The following is a 13,513-nucleotide window of genomic DNA, read 5'->3' as shown; positions in this document are numbered from 1 at the left end:
GCTTATGTGATGTTGAGACGAGATGGTACAGATGAGACGATGGAGAGTTACAGATTAGCTGAGAAGGATTTAAAGAGCGAGTTAAGAAGAGCAAGGAGATGACATGAGCAGTCTTTAGCAGATATCCCAAACTGAACTAGTACCGTTTGCCTGCATTTGGCCCACATCTCTCGAAACCTTTCCTATTCATAAACATATCCAAACTATTTTGAATGTAGTAACTGTACCTGTATTCACCTCTTCCTCTGGTAGTTCATCCTACAAACTAATGACTCTCTGTGTAAAAACATTGTTCTTCATGTCTTTATTAAATCTTTCTCATCTCATTTAAATTGTATGGTCTCTAGTTTTGAACTCCCCACCTCAGAAAAAGACCTTGGCTATTCACCCTATCTATGCCCCTTATGATTTTATAAACCCCTGTAAGGTTAGCCCTGAACCTCCTAAACTACAGTGAAAAATGTCCCAACCTATCTGAGCTATTCTTATAACTCAAACCCTCCATTCCTGGCAACATCCTGGTAATTGTTTTCATAACTATTTCCAGTTTAATTGTATCCTTACTCTAATGACCAGGATGACCAGAACTGGACACAGTATTCCAGAAGACGCCTCACCAACATCCTGTACAACCTCAACATGATAATCTCGACTCCTGTACTCAAAGTCTGAGCAATGAAGACAAGCATGCTAAATACCTTCTTAAGTGCCCTGTCTCTATATGACACAAATTGTCAGTAATTATGTACCTGAGCCCCCAGGTCTTTGTTCTACAGCACTATCCAAGGCCCTATCGGCACGGTGGAACAGTGGTTAGCACTATTGCCTCACAGCACCAGAGACCCGGGTTCAATTCCTGTCTCAGGCGACTGACTGTGTGGAGTTTGCACATTCTCCCCGTGTCTGCGTGGGTTTCCTCCGGGTGCTCCGGTTTCCTCCCACAGTCCAAAAATGTGCAGGCCAGGTGAATTGGCCATGCTAAATTGCCTGTAATGTTAGGTGTTGGGGAATGGGTCTGGGTGGGTTGTGCTTCGGCGGGTCGGTGTGGACTTGTTGGGCTGAAGGGCCTGTTTCCACACTGTAAGTAATCTAATCTATCATTAATTGTTTCAATCCTGCCCTTGTTTGTTTTACCAAAATACAATACCTTGCATTTATCCAAATTAAACTCCTCAGCCTATTGATCCAATTGATCAAGATTCTCTCTGTGATCTTAGATAACCTTCTTCACTGCCCATGATACCACTGATTTTGGTGTCATCTGCAAAATTGCTAAAAATGCCTCCTATATTCTCATCCAAATCATTTATATAAATGACAAACAAGAGAAGACCCAGCACCAATCCCTGTAGAACACTGCTGGTCACAGGCTCCAGTCTGAAAAGCACCCCCCACCCACCACCACCACCAGTCTCCTGCCATTTAGCCAATTTTGTATCCAGTTGGCAAGCTCTTCCTGAATCCCATGTGATCTAACTTTACTCATTAGTCTACCACGCAGAACCTTATCAAGTGCTTTACAAAAGTCCAAGTAAACAATGTCTCATCTTGATTTTAGTTGCGTTATAGCTTCATGTCACTCTACCTCATCTCAATCTCTATATTCTCCATCCTCCAACCTTAAATTCACTTTCTGTGTATTGATTTTGCCTCGATTACATCCGTATCATGTCCATCCCTAAGAGAAGCAGTCTTCTACCATCTTGGTAATTATTGTTGGAACATAAGACCCTTGGGCCTGACTTTCTGAGGAGGAAGCGTCTCTCCCACATGTGACCACTCTGTTTTGTTTTAACACAAGAAGGGAGTTCCACATTTCTGACAGGAAATTCCAATCAGTGCTCCTTCAGCAATATGGAGTGGGACATTCATTCTGACAACTCCCTCAGAGTGCAGAGCTGTCATGGGAAAACAAACCAGATCCTTTCCCACAGTGGTCAGCTGCCATATTCTGAAATGTGAAGATCCCGAATCACACCCTGCCAGGAATAGGCGAGGAGAAGAAGTGGGAGAGGGTAGCAGGGCTAGAGCAAAGCGGGGTCAGACTGTCAGATCCTGGGGAGGCAGGGTGGTGCCAGCTCGGGGTTTGGGGTATAGGTGCTTCGGGAGAATTAGGGGTTGGGGTTGAGTGATATAAGTATGGGGTCAGTTGGATAATTACTCAGGAGTTAGTCGTCTTTATTAGTCTAACCTTTCCTGGGTAACTTTGCTTCATTTCACCAGGACTCTGACTCTATGATTCTGTAACTCACTGAATTCTCCAGTTTAAGTGATATTTTCAGAGGGTTCCAGGCATATTGGAATCTAAAATTCCTCAAGCAATTCCTTTAGAGTTTATTACGAGGGGGATCCAATGTGAAGGTTCTAATGCACAACTCCAATCTAGACTGGACTAAGGGCTATCTGACCATCTGAAAATCCAAGCCAGCATCTCCAAATCTCTGTACCTTTCCTCCTTTAGAAATCTCCGGATCTCCGAATCTCTGACTCTCCGAATCTCCTCATTGTGACTTGGATCAGCCCTCTTCAATTTGCTATAACTGGCTCACTGAATGCATTTCTTAGGCTGATGTGTGCAGGGCTGTAGAATATTCTTGCAGAGCGGAAATGTTACCATGGTTTTGAGAGGAAAGGTTACATAAACTAGATTTGGAATTCCTGGATAATAAAGTTTAAGGGGTGATTGTTGGAAATTTTGTTTTCAAATTTGGAAGGATTAATAGGATAGAGAGAAAGTTTTCCCCATGGGGTTGGAAACAGGGAGGCTTACAGATTGTCTCGGGCAAATCTCGAAACCAGGACCAGCCATTGTCAGCCATACCAAGGCCACTCAAGACTGAAGGTGAAAAAAGATTCTCCATGCAATGGGTGCTAGAAAAATGAAACTCCCTCTCACAAAAGAACAATAGGTGCTAGACAAATTAATCCTTTTAAATCAGAGATCAGTGGATCATTGCTCAGCAATAGTATTAAAAAATACTACAGTGAGTAACACTCCTCTAGACACCCCGTCTACAAGGCACAAGTCAGGAGTGTGATGGAATACTCCCTACCTGCCTGGATGGAGGCAGCTCCAACAACACTCCAGAAGCTTGACACCATCCAGGACAAAGCAGCCCCCGCTCGATTGGCACCACATTCACAAGTATCCACTCCCTCCACCAGCAACACTCAGTAGCAGCCGTGTGTACCAGCAGCAGACACACTGTAGAAATTCACCCAAGACCTTAAAACAACACTTTCCAAACTCACAATGACCTCCATCTACAAGGGCAAAGGTGGAGGATACATGGGAACCTGCAAGTCTCCCTCCAAGCCACTCTCCATCCTGACTTGGAAATATATGACTGTTCCTTCACTATCGCTGGGTCACAATCTGGAAATTCTGCCCCCTCCCTCCCCCCCCCACCAAGGGCGTTATTGGTGGACCTACAGCACATGGACTGCAACAGCCCAAGACGGCAGCTCGCCCCCAGCTTCTCAAAGGGCAACTGGGACATGTTGGCCAGCTCATAAGAGAATAAAAAAATGCTAGATGGATGGAGCTAATGACTGATAGCTCATTAAGTGGCAGGACAGGCTTCAAGCCATGATGAGAGAGCTGAATGTCTTACTCCTGCTTCTATGTTGGGGCAAGTCTATAAATAACGAAGGATTCAGCCTGAAATGTTGACTTTCCCACCCCTCGGATGCTGTCTCACCTGCTGTGTTTTTCCACTCCACATCTACTGACTCTGGCTTCCAGCATCTGCAGTCCTTACTGTCTCCAGGATGCTCATTTGTTATTTCTTCTTGCACTACAAGAGGAACATTATTATTCCTGTGCAATGCCCACGTTACCTGCATAGTTACAGGCTTTGAGGAGCACCATTGTGTTATCAGCTGTTTGTCCTGGGGGAAGGGGTTGATCGGTTTTAACTGGCTTAGAAAAGCGACTGTGATTCTAGATCAAATAAGGCAAGGGGCTTTCTTCATCTGAGCTTGCCTCTGATCTGCTGGAGTTTGTGTGTTACATTTATTGCAAATGGAAAAGATCAGTCGGTGGATACGAACTGAAGGCCTTCAACCAATTTATCTCAAATTTCCAGACTTCCTTTAATGTCTCTCTGTCACCAGCTTCTAACGTTCATCCCAGCAACGGCTCTCAGCTCTTCCAACCATGAAAAGAACAAGACTGATTGCATTCCTGCACTTCTTTCTTAAAAAATCTGAAATTTTGTCCCTGTCTTTTTTTAAAGAATAGGTTTGATCAAAAACAACTAAACTTCAGCATCAAATGACAACAAATCAGAATGACGTAACAGAAACAAAGCCTGCAATCAGCTAGTTATTTGAGTTAACTTGCTGCCGTTTCCATGGTGATAGCCAGAAGCCTTTTCCTGTTTGATGCTCACCTTTTAAATTACAATCAGTCAATCGACATACAAATGGATAAATCAGCAGCAGAAGGAGGCTGGTTATCGCCTCAAGCCTTCTCTGCCGTGCAATAAATCATAGCGGGTCTGATTGCAACTTCGAACCCATGTTCCCCACCTCCTCCACAATGTCCTTTCACCCCAAAGCTTAACAAGAATTTACCCCCCTCTGCTCGAGTATGCTGTGCGTTTCTAAATGCTCTGTTGTTACATCATTCAGAATAAAATCAAAGACCTTCCCAATGACAGATGTTAACTGGTCTATCGTTACGGATGTTCTGTTTCCCTTCTTTTTTGAATAAGTCACAGAGTCATAGAGATGTACAGAAGGAAACAGACCCTTTGGTCCAACTCATCCATGCTGACCAGATATCCTAATCTAATCTAGTCCCATTTGCCATTACTTGGCCCATATCCCTGTACACCCTTCCTATTCATGTCCCCATTCAGATGCCTTTTAAATGCTGCACTTGTACCAGCCTCCACCACTTCCTCTCATTGCACACATGCATCACCCTCTGTGTGAAAAGGTTGCCCCTTAGGCACCTTTTATCTCTTTCCCCTCTCACTCTAAACCTGTGCCCTCTAGTTTTGCACTCCCCCCTCCCCAGGGAAAAGACCTTGTCTACTTACCCTATCCATGCCCCTCATGATTTTGTAAGCCTCTATAAGGTCACTCCTCAGCCTCCGACGCTCCAGGGAAAACAGCCCCAGCCTCTCCTTATAACTCAAATATTCTCATCTCCGTAACAATCTTGTAAATTATTTTGACACTCTTTCCAGTTTAAAGTATATAACAGGGTGATCAGAATTACAAAGGCTCATTGAAACATAGAATATAGGAGCTGGAGGAGGCCTTTCGGCCCTTCAAGCCTGCTCCATTCAATATAATCATGGTTGATCATCCAACTCAATCCCCTCCTCCTACTTTCTCCAAATATTATTTGATCTCTTTAGCCCTAATATCTTTCACTTGGAAGGTGACAATATTTTGGCTTCAGTTTCCTTTGGTAGTGAATTCCACAGGCTCGCTGCTCTCTGAGTGAAGAAAATTTCCTCATCTCAGTCTGAATGACCAACCCCTATCCTTAGACTGGGATGCTTGGCTCTGGACTCTCTCACCATCTGGAACATCCCACATGATTCTTACTGTATCGGTGACCCTCCAAGAGGAATAAAATTTGTTTAATCTCTGTTTAAATGGGAAACCCCTGATATTTAGACAGTGACCCTTTGTCCTACATTGTCTCAGAAGAGGAATTAACTCCCCCACATCCATCCTGCCAAGACCCCCTCAAGATTTTATGTTTAACTGAACATGTAGTGAAGGGAAGGTGATTTGTGCTGGTTCAGTTAATGCTTTTCACTCTGCCATGACCTACCGATCTAACGCTGTTGCTGTTTTTGTTTGTTGGAACCAGGTTGAGTTTTGATGAAGGCCAGAGCTGGAGTAAATACAGTTTTACCTCAGTTCCTCTCTTTGTAGACGGAGTTCTTGGTGAACCAGGAGATGAGACACTGGTAATGACGTGAGTAGAGAACATTTTATTTCCTCGTTGCAACCTGAAGTAAAAAGAAAAGACTTTTCTTTGTAAAAATGTATTGTATTCATAAAACTTATAAAAATATGTTATAGTATTCAACTCTGACACTGTGGTACATCAAGGTGTTTCACTGTGGTTACAAATACAGGTCATATTTACAGCTTGCATTTACATTTCATATCTAACACTCCCTGGTGCATAAGAACTGGGGAAATTTATGGAGTTTCTAGTCCCTCACTAAGACAGGGAGACTTCAAACAATCACCTTTCCTCTTTAGTCCTTTGCAATGGCTACACTGAGCTTTAGTCAATCGCAGTACATCGGACTTGATTTTGGATTGTACTGGTCTACAATACCCAGTTGTTGACAAAGTTAAAAATCACACACCAGGTTATAGTCCAACAGACTTATTTGGAAGCACTAGCTTTCAGAGCACTGCTCCTTCATCAGATGGTTGTCAGTTGTAGACAGTTTCTTGCACTGGAAGACTGACAGATTTCATGGGTTTATCATTGGCGTTCAGCTAAAAGTAAGAATTTGTCTTAATACTCTTGACCCTAGGAAACACCAATACATCTCACAGCCAAAATGTTGCTTTGGACATGTAGTTCATTGTGTCATACAGGGGGACATGGCAGCTAATGTAGGTGCACAATAACAGCCAAGGTGTTTTTGTCTATTTGAGGGTCCAAATAGGCCCTTGATTTAACGCTGCATTCAAAAGGTGGTATTTCCAACAATGTTGTGTTCCCTCAGCATTGTATTGAAGTTTCAGATTATGTCTCTGGAATGCAGTTTGAACCCAACATTTAATGCAGGGGTAAGATGCACCAAGCATACACAATAATTGGGCTGTTTCAAGGAGCATTCACCATTTGGGGAAGTGGGTGTAGTGGTCAGGCATTATCAAATACAAACAGAAAGTGCGAGAGAAACTCAGCAGAAACTCAGGCAGCATCTGTGGAAGGAGAAACAGAATGAATGTTTTGAGTCCGGTAACCCTTCCTCAGAATGGACGGTCACTGCACTCAAAAGGTTAAGTCTGATTTCTCTCCACAGATGCTACCAGATCTGCTGAGTTTCTCCAGCAATTTGGACCATAAAACCATAAGACATAAGACCAGAATTTAGGCCTTTCAGTCCATCAAGTCTGCTCCACCATTCAATCATGGCTGTTAGGTTTATCAACCCCATTTTGCAGCTGTCTCCCCATAACCTTTGATTTCCTTTTTTCTGTTTTTTTGTTTCAGATTTCCAGCATCCACAGCTTCTCTTTGTTTTATTTTGGTTGGGAATTATATCGTTCTAGTTTATCCTGACGTTATAATTCTTTTTGAAGTTGAATACTGTTACATACATTTATCACAGTACCTCCACTCAACACACCCTTCCCATGATGTCCTACCCTTGCAAGCACTGGTGTGGCTCAGTGGTTAGCACTGCAGCCTCACAGCACCAGGGTCCCAGGTTCGATTCCAACCTTGGGTGACTGTCTGTATGGAGTTTGCATGTTCTCCCTGTGTCTGCGTGGGTTTCCTCTGGGTGCTCCAGTTTTCTCCCACAAATCCAAAGATGTGCAGGTCAGGTGAATTAGCCATGGGAAATTGCCCATAGTGTTAGGTGCATTAGTCAGAGGGAAATGGGTCTGGGTGGGTCACTCTTCAGAGAGTCGGTGTGGACTGGTTGAGCTAAAAGGCCTGTTTCCACACTGTAGGGAATCTAATCTAATCTAATCACTCCCCCACATATCTGCTAACTAACTAAGGGCCACAAATGGAATGAATCCATACATACTACAGCTCACATAGCCACTCGTTGATGGCTTGTTCAATCCACCAATTGCCTGGCTGTAGTCCCAGCCTCCTGTCTGGAGCAGCTTTCTTGAACAAGATTTGCCAACCAACATCGTTTGGACCAAGAAATGGGAAGCACGGAAGGTCACAGCTGTAGGGAGCAGTGGGTACAGAGATTCCCAAAGTGGGGGGAGTTAGGATCCCAAGTTGGGATATGAGCAGGAACGTTGAGGTCACAGTCTCTGAAGCAGCAACGGCCATGATGGAGCTCTGACTGAGTTGTAAGAGCTGAACAGCTGTCCTCCCGTACTCCCAGTTCCCACTGAGCAATTGGAACAAATTTCCTACTGCAAAATGTTTGGGAAAAGGTTTGGACAGCTCTGAGCTGGTACCTGAAGGGTTAACTCATTATGGGAGAAGGTCAAGTTCTCAGGATATAAAGGAGTGTTCCTGGGAGGAGCTTACCAGTTGCAATTGCTAACTTCCATGTAACTAAATAATAATGTTATTATAAAATCTAACCTCAAAGATCTTACAAGAGACTATAAAGTCATTCCAATGTAACGTGATTATGTACTACGTAATAAGCCTAGCCTGAGGGAATCTGGTGAAGAAGTGATAGTGTCCCTCCCTCGAAGCCGGGAAACTTGGATTTAGGTCCCACTTACTCCAGTATGTATCCAAACAGGTCAATTAGAAAATATATAAACCAGTTCTGTTCAACAAGAATGAGCTTTCCTTCCATTAACTATCTTATGGGGGTATCCTTTCTCCACGTTTTAGAAGCACCTTAGATTAATGCCAATCAGAGTTGAGAGTGTGGTGTTGGAAAAGCACAGCAGGTCAGGCAGCATCTGAGGAGCAGAAGAATCGACGTTTCGGGCAAAGGCCCTTCATCAGGAATGGGGCTGAGAGATAAATAGGAGGGGGGTGGGATTTGGGGGAAGGTAGCTGAGAAAGCGATAGGCGAATGAAGGTGAGGGCGAAGGTGATAGGTCAGAGGGGGCAGTGATGGACAGGTCTGGAGGGTGGTGCCTAGCTGGAGGTTTGGGACTGGGATAATGTGGGGGAGGGGAAATGAGGGAGCTGTTGAAATCCACATTTATCCTGTGTAGTTGCTGGGTCCCAAGATGGAATATGAGGCGTTCCTTCTCCAGGCGTCGGGAGGTAATGGTTTGGCGGTGAAGGAGGCCCAGGACCTGCATGTCCTTGACAGGGTGGGAGGGGAGTTGAAGTATTCAGCCACGGGACGGTGGGGTTGGTGGGTGTGGGTGTCCCAGAGATATTCTCTGAAACAATCTGCAAGTTGGCATCCTGTCTCCCCGATGTAGAGGAGACCACTCATTGCACCTGGGGTGAGGCAGTATGCCTTCTTGCCGATCATTTGCTGATTCTGATCTTCAGCATCTGCAGTCTCATTTTCTGCTAATACCAGTCAGAAGCATTAGTAATGCAATCTACACACAACATCTCAGGTGGCACTGGTGGCCTGACTACACCAGTCAGTAACAAGTTTCTTCTGTTAAATGATAGGCTTTGAGTGAGCACAGTGATGGTAATCCTTGTTAAAAAGATTCAAGACCCCTATCTAGCTGACCTTTGTACAAACCCCTGATGAACATGTGAAGAGACACAAACCATTCTGTACACTACTGAGGAGGGCCACTTCTCCTGACTGAAGGGAGGTGCTCATCACCTTAAACTCAACAAAGGAGGCGAAAGTTTCACTTCAAGGTTTGTATTTGCTGGTTTATGTCCACCTTTGGGATTTAAGGTTTCTGGACATTTGTTCCCAGAACACCCTGCTAAAGAAACATATGGCTACTTTCTGTTGGCATCTATGAGCATTTCACATCAAGTCACATCAGTCACAGCACAAGGCCCTTTAGCACATTCACTTTGCACTGGAATTTAACACTGGGATATAATGTTGTACATGGAGAATGTGGAACACAGGAGGCATATACTGGAGTAAGAGTTGAATTTTTTAGATTACCTTTTAAGATTAAATTTATGGGGTCAATTATTACATGGATACTATTTTTGAGTAGCTGAAATTCATGCTACAGTCCAAAATACAGTTTCATTAGCAGAAGCCCAATTAATCCTGAAACGAATAAAGAGAAAAAACAAAATGATGGCTTTGTGTGTGAGAAATCATGTCTCACTAACTGGATTGAGTTTTTTGAAGAAGTAACAATGAGGATTGATGAGGGCAGAGTGGTAGATGTGATCAAATGGACTTCATTAAGCTTTTCGACAAGGTTCCCCATGGGAGACTGGTTAGCAAGGTTAGATCACATGGAATACAGGGAGAACTAGCCATTGGATACAGAACTGGCTCAAAGGTAGAAGACAGAGGGTGGTGGTGGAGGGTTGTTTTTCAGACTGGAGGCCTGTGACCAGTAGAGCACCACAAGGATCGGTGCTGGGTTCTCTACTTTTTATCATTTTTATAAATGATTTGGATGCGAGCATAATAGGTATAGTTAGTAAGTTGCAGATGACACCAAAATTGGAGGTGTAGTGGACAGCGAAGAGAGTTACCTCAGATTACAACAGGATCTGGACCAGATGGGCCAATGGGCTGAGAAGTGGCAGATGAAGTTTAATTCAGATAAATGTGAGGTGCTGCATTTTGGGAAAGCAAATCTTAGCAGGACTTATACATTTAATGGTAAGGTCCTAGGAATTGTTGCTGAACAAAGAGACCTTGGAGTGCAGGTTCACAGCTCCTTTAAAGTGGAGTCACAGGTAGATAGGATAGTGAAGAAGGCGTTTGGTATGCTTTCCTTTATTGGTCAGAATATTGACTACAGAAGTTGGGAGGTCATGTTGCAGCTGTACTCCTCCAGGCGTCGGGTGGTAATGGTTTGGTGGTGAAGGAGGGAAGTTGAAGTGTTCAGCCACAGGGCGGTGGGGTTGGTGGGTGCAGGTGTCCCACTGCTGGAATATTGCATGCAATTCTGGACTCCTTCCTATCGGAAAGATGTTGTGAAACTTGAAAGGGTTCAGAAAAGATTGACAAGGATGTTGCCGAATGGTCTTATCCTATTTCTTTGAGGCTGCTGAGTTTTCAGGGTAGCATTTTCACAAGAGGAATGTCACCTTAAGTGGGAGTGGCTGCTTTTCTGTGTCTGAAATTCAGGCAATTATTGATCTATACTGAAGGAGGTAGCTAATTCTGAGCTGGCCTTCATTGGTCCTATGCACGTAGACAGCAACAGATTTTCAGTCAACTCTAGAATACTGTGGTAGAGCTCAAAGGGATGATATTCCCTCATTTGGTAATCAAGTCTCTGGTCTCCCTTTTGCTGATTATAAAGATATAAGAGGCAAATAATGTAAAATACATTGCTATTCTACAGAGGGATACAATTAAAAGGCTGAAGGAAGCGAAGTTGCAAGTCATTTTGAAAAATTTGAGGATAGGCAAGTCCCCCGGGCCTGACGGGATATATCCTTGGATTATGTGGGAAGCAAGAGAGGAAATTGCAGAACCGTTGGCAATGATCTTTTCGTCTTCACTGTCAATGGGGGTGGTGCCAGGTGACTGGAGGGTGGCGAATGTTGTGCCCCTGTTCAAAAAAAGGAATAGAGATAATCCCTGGAATTACAGGCCAGTTAGTCCTACTTCGATGGTAGGCAAAGTAATAGAAAGGGTACTAAGGGATAGGATTTATGAGAATCTGGAAAGACACTGCTTGATTAGGGACAGCTAGCACGGATTTGTGAGGGGTAGGTCTTGCCTTACAAGTCTTATTGAATTCTTTGAGGAGGTGACCAAGCATGTGGATGAGGGTAGAGCAGTGGATGTAGTGTACATGGATTTTAGTAAGGCATTTGATAAGGTTCCCCATGGTAGGCTTATGCGGAAAGTCAGGAGGCATGGGATTGTGGGAAGTTTGGCCAGTTGGATAGAGAACTGGCTAACCGGTCGAAGTCAGAGAGTGGTGGTAGATGGTAAATATTCAGCCTGGAGCCCAGTTACAAGTGGAGTTCCACAGGGATCAGTTCTGGGTCCTCTGCTGTTTGTAATTTTTATTAATGACTTGGAAGAGGGAGTCGAAGGGTGGGTCAGTAAATTTGCAGATGATACGAAGATAGGTGGAGTTGTGGACAGTGAGGAGGGCTGTTGTTGGCTGCAAAGGGACTTAGATATGATGCAGAGCTGGGCTGAGGAGTGGCAGATGGAGGTCAACCCTGTCAAGTGTGAGGTTGTCCATTTTGGAAGGACAAATAAGAATGCAGAATACAGGGTTAACGGTAGGGTTCTTATTAAGGTGAAGGAGCAGGGGGATCTTGTGGTCTATGTTCATAGATCTTTGAAAGTTGCCACTGAGGTGGATAGAGCTTGTAAGAAGGCCTATGGTGTATTAGTGTTCATTAGCAGAGGGATTGAATTCCATAAGACTATAAGACAGAGGAGTGGAAGTAAGGCCATTCGGCCCATCGAGTCCACTCCGCCATTCAATCCTGGCTGATGGGCATTTCAACTCCACTTACCCGCATTCTCCCCGTAGCCCTTAATTCCTTGCGACATCAAGAATTTATCAATTTCTGCCTTGAAGACATTTAGCGTCCCAGCCTCCACTGCACTCTGCGGCAATGAATTCCACAGGCCCACCACTCTCTGGCTGAAGAAATGTCTCCGCATTCCTGTTCTGAATTTACCCCCTCTAATTCTAAGGCTGTGTCCACGGGTCCTAGTCTCCTCACCTAACGGAAACAATTTCCTAGCGTCCACCCTCTCCAAGCCATGTATTATCTTGTAAGTTTCTATTAGATCTCCCCTTAATTTTCTAAACTCCAATGAATACAATCCCAGTATCCTCAGCCGTTCCTCGTTTGTTAGACCTATCACTCCAGGGATCATCCGTGTGAATCTCCGCTGGACACGTTCCAGTGCCAGTATGTCCTTCCTGAGGTGTGGGGACCAAAACTGGACACAGTACTCCAAATGGGGCCTAACCAGAGCTTTATAAAGTCTCAGTAGCACAACGGTGCTTTTATATTCCAACCCTCTTGAGGTAATTGACAACATTGCATTCGCTTTCTTAATCACGGACTCAACCTGCATGTTTACCTTTTGAGAATCCTCAACTAGCACTCCCAGATCCCTTTGTACTTTGGTTTTACGAATGTTCTCACCGTTTAGAAAGTAGTCCATGCTTCTATTCTTTTTTCCAAAGTGCAAGACCTCGCATTTGCTCACATTGAATTTCATCAACTATTTCCTGGACTACTCCTCCAAACTGTCTGGATCCTTCTGCAGCCTCCCCACCTCTTAAGTACTACCTGCCTGTGAGGTGATGTTGCAGCTGTACAGGACCTTGGTTAGGCCACATTTGGAATACTGTGTGCAGTTCTGGTCGCCTCACTTTAGGAAAGATGTGGAAGCTTTGGAGAGGGTGCAGAGGAGATTTACCAGGATGTTGCCTGGAATGGAGAATAGGTCGTACGAGGATAGGCTGAGAGTGCTAGGCCTTTTCTCATTGGAACGGCGAAGGATGAGGGGTGACTTGATAGAGGTTTATAAGATGATCAGGGGAATAGATAGAGTAGACAGTCAGAGACTTTTTCCCCGGGTACAACAGAGTGTTAGAAGGGGACATAAATTTAAGGTGAAGGGTGGAAGGTATAGGGGGGATATCAGGTGTAGGTTAGAACATAGATAGAACATAGAACAATACAGCACAGAACAGGCCCTTCGGCCCACGATGTTGTGCCGAACTTCTAACCTTGATTAAGCACCCATCC

At 44.3% G+C, this 13,513-nt stretch overlaps 1 protein-coding gene across 3 annotated transcripts in view; it reads left to right on the top strand.

The window, feature by feature from the left end:
* The window catches only part of LOC140463298 (VPS10 domain-containing receptor SorCS1-like), a 1,204,408-nt gene that overhangs the window by 998,481 nt on the left and 192,414 nt on the right, over positions 1 to 13,513 (top strand). For all 3 annotated transcript variants that reach the window (XM_072557066.1, XM_072557065.1, XM_072557064.1), the window contains exon 14: positions 5,837 to 5,944. In XM_072557066.1, coding sequence (XP_072413167.1) covers positions 5,837 to 5,944 — 108 coding nt within the window. The remainder of the gene's footprint in view (positions 1 to 5,836; positions 5,945 to 13,513) is intronic.

This window comes from Chiloscyllium punctatum, chromosome 38 (assembly GCF_047496795.1).
Source record: "Chiloscyllium punctatum isolate Juve2018m chromosome 38, sChiPun1.3, whole genome shotgun sequence".
NCBI lineage: Eukaryota > Metazoa > Chordata > Chondrichthyes > Orectolobiformes > Hemiscylliidae > Chiloscyllium > Chiloscyllium punctatum.
This window is presented reverse-complemented; position numbering and strand designations above follow the sequence as displayed.